This window comes from Thalassophryne amazonica, chromosome 3 (assembly GCF_902500255.1).
Source record: "Thalassophryne amazonica chromosome 3, fThaAma1.1, whole genome shotgun sequence".
NCBI lineage: Eukaryota > Metazoa > Chordata > Actinopteri > Batrachoidiformes > Batrachoididae > Thalassophryne > Thalassophryne amazonica.
Genome location: NC_047105.1, coordinates 96,947,886 through 96,955,753, shown reverse-complemented (window position 1 = coordinate 96,955,753; position 7,868 = coordinate 96,947,886). Strand labels below are relative to the sequence as shown.

General features: G+C 41.1%; 1 protein-coding gene across 1 annotated transcript in view; it reads right to left on the bottom strand.

The window, feature by feature from the left end:
* Positions 1-7,320: 7,320 nt before the first annotated feature.
* The window catches only part of LOC117507981 (ataxin-7-like), a 25,695-nt gene continuing 25,147 nt past the window's right edge, over positions 7,321-7,868 (bottom strand). The window contains exon 3 of the mRNA XM_034167709.1: positions 7,321-7,687. Within this exon, the coding sequence (XP_034023600.1) occupies positions 7,488-7,687 (200 nt within the window). The 3' untranslated portion in view covers positions 7,321-7,487. The remainder of the gene's footprint in view (positions 7,688-7,868) is intronic.

Here is a 7,868-nt window from a genome sequence, read left to right as displayed (position 1 = left end):
ATTCCACAGGCCACAACTGACAACCTGATCAGCTCTATGCGAAGGAGGAGTGTTGCACTGCATGAGGCAAATGGTGGTCACACCAGATACTGACTGGTATCCCCCCCCCCCCAATAAAACAAAACTGCACCTTTCAGAGTGGCCTTTTATTGTGGGCAGTCTAAGGCACACCTGTGCACTAATCATGGTGTCTAATCAGCATCTTGATATGGCACACCTATGAGGTGGGATGGATTATCTCAGCAAAGGAGAAGTGCTCACTATCACAGATTCAGACTGGTTTGTGAACAATATTTGAGGGAAATGGTGATACCAGGCACCAACAACACCAACAACCAATCAGGCACCGAAGTTCCTGGGACCTACCTGTGAACCAAGAAATGAAAACATGATATCCTATTATACAGCAAAATAACAATGTCATATGGTCAGAACTAGGATTGGGATGACCAATGAAAATCATTGAATGTTCACGGTGAAACTCAAATATGACATTTATTTTAACAAATATAAGCACAAAATCACAAATACAAAAAACAGCATTAGCATGAAGACAATACCTGCATGAATTTACTAGACATAGATACCCGTTTGAGCTGACTAATTCACCTGCCAAGGTTCACACACTTTCTTCAGTGAGTGAATGGAGTGGTGGCAGCTCCAGCATGTCTATTTTTTAAGGGTGCTACAGAAGCCTTGAGGCAGATACTTCATGCCCAAAGTGAAGTGATCAGGATATGCCTGGAAGGGGAGCAGGTCGAGGTCAGGTAAGGACTGGTGGTCAAGCCAGAGCTTGCCAAGAAGCCTGTGGAAGAATCCAAAGCTAAGATCTGCCCCAAGTAGGCCTACCATATGATTAGCCTAAGATTTACAGGCCATACACAGGCAAAACTAAAACTTGGGAAAGAACTCCTCCTCCTCTAAATTGGTGTCTCATGCAGGACATCATCAGGAATTCACTGGGCATAACCCCTTTGAATTAATTACATTAAAACATTTTAAAATATTTGGCACAATAAAGGAAGCAGTTTAGTTGTGAAAAGAACAAATGGGGCCATTAAAAAAAAAATTCTTGTATTAAAAAAATAAAGGGTCATAAATGATCCCACTTTTCAGTCATTTCAGTTGCTAAACTGGCTTGGTCGCTTGAAGGTTAAGCCAAGCATGCTGAGGTAATGTATGAATTGTTCTGAACCATGTTTTTGGAGGCTGAAATGCCTAGTCATGCATTCTTCTGACACAACTGATTTTGAATCATTTTAAAATCTGATGTCCCTGCTCTTTATTACATGACCATTCTTTCCCACATAACCATTAATGAATAAACAGCACAACAACAAAAAACACCTTCCTTAATATTTAGCATTACACAAAATGTGCGGAAAAAATCCATGCATTTACTCCCAGCTTGTTAGTAAGAGTGGATACATTACCACATTTATCAGAAAAGCCTTGTTACTGATAAAGCTGTAAGCCTTGTTACCCCTTTGTCCAGTACATAAACAGTTTATGTGTCATTCATGCACTCCACTAAACCAAAAACACATGACAGTACTAAGCAACTTCTGATGCTAACACACCTTCTAAATGTGCTTTAAAAACTCTGAAGTCATCTGTAGCTATTGGCAGCAACAACAAATATAATACAATGCTAAAATACCCTCGGCCGTATAAGCATTGTGTTCTTTATAATTGCAGTTGTTTAAATATTAAGATCCTATTGTCATACGTACAATTTGTACATGTTCAAATCAAATCATCATTTGTTCATGTTGTGTAAATCAAGGAGTATTTGTAGATCACCCTCTGAACATTTGCATGTATTAATATTAATGAGCAAATTTAACTCCATAGAAAGTTAGCTTTGAGTTAGCGAAAGTTAGCGTGCAAGATGACGTCCACAAAATGTCTTGTGAATGATACCAGAGGTGTCATCAAGTTACAAGAACAGCGTTTTCAGTTTATTTCTCCCTAGCTTTTACATAACATCCAACCCCAATTCCAATCAAGTTGGGACACTGTGTAAAATGTAAATAAAAACAGAATATAATGATTTGAAAATCATCTTCAACCTATATTCAATTGAATACACCACAAAGACATTTAATGTTAAAACTGATAAACTTTATTGTTTTTGTGCAAATATTTGATCATTTTGAAATGGATGCCTGCAACACATTTCAAAAAAGCTGGGACAGTGGCAACAAAAGACTGGGAAAGCTGATGAATGCTCAAAGAACACCTAATTGAAAACAGGTGAGTGTCATGATTGACACTTACCTGATCAAAGAACACCTGTTCGGAACATTCCACAGGTGTCCTAAGTCGCTAAACCAGGAAGTGACATCACCATGTTAACCTCCGTAAAATGTCTTATAAATAAGTTCAGAGGTGTTAATAGGTTCCAAAAACCGTGTTTTCAGTTTTAAAAGTGCTTATTTATCCCTAGATTTTACATAATAAAATCATGTGTTGTGCTCTCGGCGGATTTTCATTGCAAGGAAAATGGTGGCATGACTGGAGCAGCACCGCATCAAATTTTGCCAAAAACTGGGCGACAGCCAGGTGGAAATTATTCAGAAGATTCACGGCTTTCGGTGGCTTTTCAGTCGTGTCCGAGAAATTGTGGAAGAGGTGGGCCATTTTTCGGAGTGCAGCATGTCCTGTGAAACTTCAACACGAAGGTGCTTTTGCTCCACCGTCAGCTTCAGCACGAATTTCACCGCCACTCTTTTCATGGCCAAATCTTCTGTCACAGTGGAATGTGCCGAAAAAGTGCTGATGTCCACCTCTTCCGCAATTTCTCGGATAGTCACACGACGGTCCCGCATCACCACGGCATTCACTTTGTAAATGACCTAGTCATTTCAGCATGCTGATGGCCGCCCAGAGCGCAGCTCGCTCTCCACCGTTGTGCGGACGTCTTTAAACCGGTTGTACCGCTCCTTAATCTGTGTGATGCCCAGAGGATCGTCACACATGTCCTCACACAAAGGCTGCTTACCAGCAAATGACGCAATCGACAGGCGTGAAAAAGTTCACATATGCACACGAAGGTTCAAGGTTGGCTCATGCAAGCACACGTGATTTAAATCCATCAGGTTTTTGCAAAAAATAAAAAGGTCCGATACTTTTCTAACAGACCTCGTACCATAAACAAAGCGGTGAGCAAGTCGCTAACCTGGGAATTGACGTACCGTGTTAACCTCCGTAAAAAGTCTTAAGCCTGGGTCCCACCAAATAATAAGCCATGAATAATGAGCCACACATGGGTGTGTCAGCGATTATTGGAAGAATGACCCACGTTTTCATCTATCACGTATCTGCTATGAAGGTGCCTCTATGTACCTCTTTGTACCCTGCATGTGCCACGTAGAAGCCTCTAGTGAGCCACAACCGACCGGTCATTAGAGCCTCGAATGGCTCGCATCAGCCACACTAAGCCACGTAGTGCCGTGATAGCGCCATAACAACACCATGTTGGCGCACGTTTAGGCATGATGGGTTTGGTCCAAACTCCAGCCCTCCTACACCGGGTCCCTTTCAAGTGTGGGTTTTCAATTCACAGATTCACAGCAGCATTTAACGATGTCACATTTTTTAAATGCAGTCCAAAAATAGACGCTCCAGTACAGACCCGCGGTTGTGCGCTGTGCACCGGGGGGGGGGGGGGGGGGGGGGGGGGGGGGGGGGGGTGATGGTCTAGTGGTTAAGGTGTTGGGCTAGAGACCAGAAAATCCTTGGTTCAAATCCCCACCTGACTGGAAAATCACAAAGGGCCCTTGGGCAAGGTCTTTAATCCCCTATTGCTCCAGGTGTGTAGTGAGCGCCTTGTATGGCAGCACCCTGACATCGGGGTGAATGTAAAGCGCTTTGAGCGTCTGATGCAGATGGAAAAGCACTATATAAATGCAGTCCATTTACCAGGCTGCTGTCCACCTGTAATGCACCACACAAGCTAGAACCTAACCAAGGGTTCCTGGACAGCCACCTCTGTGCTCCTCGCTGGTTCCGCGGCTCATTGGCATTATTTCTTCTGCGGCTTTAAACACACACCATGATCCCACTTTAAATTTTATGTTTGTTCATTTATTTCTGCAAAATCGCTCTTTTGCACGTGTGCTGCTCTCCATTCATGGACAGCCGTCACTGTGCTCCTTCTCACTGGCTTCCTTTCCATCCGTGGCTTGCTGGCTTTATTTTTTCCGTGGCTTTAAACACAGTCATTTTCACACCGTGATCCCACTTTAAACTTTGTGTTCGTCCATTTAATTCTGCAAAATCGCTCTTTTGCGCGCGGTACCATTCTGCATACACAATGAGGTGGCCGCTTTATATATATGTATTTTTCTTTATTTCTTCCGCAGCTTACAAGTTACTGTGATACAACAACTTTTAACTTTGTGTTATGTCAAAATCGGTCTTTTGTGTGCTCTCCTTCTGCGTTGTTGCACAGCTCTGCTCGGCTTTTAACGGCTTCACTGGAGTTATTTTCCACGGCTTTAAACACACATCTACTTTCACACAGTCATCCAAATTTTAACTCTGTGTTCGTCCAATATTGACTGAAAAATCACTCTTTTGTGAGCTGCCATGCTGCCTAAATGCTTGTTTGGAGCGCGATGAGTCACTGCATCAGTGCACACACAGTGATCCATTAACAAGATATTAAATCAGCTATAGACATACTTTTACAGCTAGGAACTGTTTTATCAAGCTAGAAAAACATTAAAAATAGTTACCTTAAGCTGTTCAAAATACATTCCACATGGAGCAGGAAAGAGGAAAAAAGCGTAGGGATGAAACAGTCCTCTGTGATTCCAGAAGCGATTAGATGTGCTTTCAGCATCCAAGGTTTGGCAGTAAATGATTAATCTGCTACAATAATATTTTATATACAGTGTCCAGCGGACAGAGCAGGTGTAATTGTGTGCGCAAGATGGCAGCCGCTCCAAAAGTAGCCTCTCAGGTCCTGCATAGCTGCCACGCGCGGATAATGGGCTTTAGCAGACTTGGAAGCACCACGCAAATATCTCTAAGTCGTCGCAGTAACTCGTACACAAACTGCGCTACACTGTTGTTGCTAAATTTTGAACTTTTTGAAATTAGCGCCACGCTCAGAAAGGAGCCTCGTTAACTGAAGACATTGCCTCTAAGAGCCACTTAGAGCCACAAAACTCCCACGATAGTTGAAAAAACCCTCTCGTTGCAAAGAAAACATCCTTCATTATTCGGTGGGACCCAGGCTTTATAAAAAAGTTCAGAGGTGTTAATAGGCTACAAGAGAATGCGACTTTATAAACCTCTTAAAATACATCAAGATTAGCCACCTTTGAACCTGTCCAAGGTCTGTGTCCCAAGAGTGTTCCCTGTGAATTTCAACACTCTGGCAGTAATAGGACTGGACTTACGCTGAGCACAGACAGACAGATGGACAGACAAAAAGCCTTCGCAATACTCTAGCCATATTTTGGCCTCGGGTAAAAATTACTGCAAATCCAAATTATGTAAAGATTTTACTGTAACAGACTTATAACATTTATCAGCATAATATGAGGGACCTCATTTTGAAATACTAAAGCAAAGCAGATATTACTACATGCGTAACGTAGCATGATAAAGGTAAGGGGGATCAATCACAACTGCCATTCCGGCACTAGCTCTTACTCATTTAACTGCTGACTTTTATCAGCTGGACTTAAAATCTAATAAACTACCCAGATAGATTTCAATGTGTGGTGCTTCATACCAGTGTGTACATTTGAGCAGTGCCGGATTTCAATAATGATACAAAAGAGGATGACTATGGATTCAAACAAAGGTGAAGTACCCCATAAAAAAGGTTTTAACACTTAGCATGTAAAGAAGCTGGGAAAAGCCCCTTTGTCCTTTAACAACTCTACCATGACCACAGCAGCTCACTAAGGTTTGCAGTAGAGACCCTAAAATATGGATGGAACTTATGAAACAAACTCAAAGCAATAGCGTTCATGCTCAGGCGGAAATAAAGTTAAAACTTAAGAGATCTTTAAGACAATAGCATAAATTGTACATTATTTTAATTGTGCAAAATTCTAAAACTAAACGAGGTTATTTAAGCTTTGTGCTAGACAACACGTAATCATGCCAAACAGTTCCACAAAAACTAATACATGCACCACTAAGTTTTAAGCATTGAACAAAATGGTTATATGGTATCAGCATGTAGCATCAGCTGAGACCCTGGATTTTGACATTTCTGCACTCATGTTGGTTTTTGAAAAGTAATTTCAGACAATGTAGGTATTTTGTGTTGGAGCAGCCAGGATATCAAAGTCAAGAATATGACCACACACTCACCTACAAAATTAACATTTATTCAAACACTTTCACTTTAAAAAAAAGTTTTCAAGAACAAGATCTTTGCTGTTGAATGCATAAGATGATTTTGGAGTGGCATGTGTGTTTACATTATTTCTTTTTGACTCAACAATATCTTTACCTGCTAAGTGTTTACCATACTTAAAAGTCAACTAGCTATCAATTCTATTTATTTATACAGTGCCAAATCACAACATAATTTTATGAAGCGGCCCCAAGGCTCTTCACAAAAGTAGGGTCTAACCTTACCTGAGCAAGCACAGTGGCAGCAGCAGTAAGGAAATACACCCTTAGGCAGGTTATCATTTTATTTATTTTTTTGACTGTGGTAAAGAAGACCAGACTCAGTGGGGTGACCATCTACTTTGGCCAATACTATAAATAACACTTTGACAAACAAAGTACAACAAAGAACACAACTGACTGCATCATCATCACTACTTTTGAGCTTTCCTTGCATCCTGATGACCTTTGGGCTAAAAATATATATATAAAAAAAAATTAGTATACCAAGCTACACTACAACCAAATATAAATAAATGGCGCTATAAATGTGGCACAGAATGACATCAACAAACTGATAAAAATGAATGTCTGTTCACACACACTGCTAAGACTTTTCACCTGCCACTGCACAAGGAAAAAGCGCAAAGTAAACAATATCATCATATGCAACTGTAGTGTCATCACATTTTTAGCATAAAGAGAAGGAAGTCACATTTATAAATAAATTACATACAAAAGCAATAACTCCCCAATATTCCACATTAACCGTTTCCTTTAGTAGATGGTTTCTAATAATCAGCTGTCATATTCCAACTACCTAGATAATTATTAAGCCAATAAGCCACTGCTCGTGTTGAGCCAAGCCATTTTTATTTTATATAAAAATAAAAGTAAAGAGGTTTCATGTGTAAAACAGCAGAAACATTGTTCTGTCATTCACACTGTATCCAACACAGACATCACTGCAAATCAGACTGCGAACATAATATCACCGTGTTTGGCCTATAATTAACTACAGCAAGTCTAAAGTTGTTACCAGGCCAGTTATTTTGGGGTAGGGATGTAAATGTCAACTAAGCCGCGAATAACACACGTTTCATTGATTATATCCGGTGGTGCTGCTAAATGGGAAAGCCGATGACTGGGTTTAGATTTTGTCCGACATGACGCCTGAAAATGTTAGCGCGTATATGTCCACAAACTACCGGCAGAAAAATACACCTTTGGCCCGAGAAGAAGAAAAGACACTCACCTTCTCTGCTCAGACGCATGGCTTCTCGATTTTTCCCGAAGTCTTTGAAACTTTCCTCTGATTCAGCACCTGAAAACAAGGCGATCCGACACACAGACAAATAAATAGTTGCACTTGCTTGCTTGGCCGGGCTGTTGCTACCAGCAGCGTTTCTTCATATTCCACCAAAAACTGCATGCATCGGCGAGCGAGCGAGCGAGCGAGCGAGAGAGCGAGAGAGAGAGAGAGAGCGGAGAGCGAGAGAGAGAGC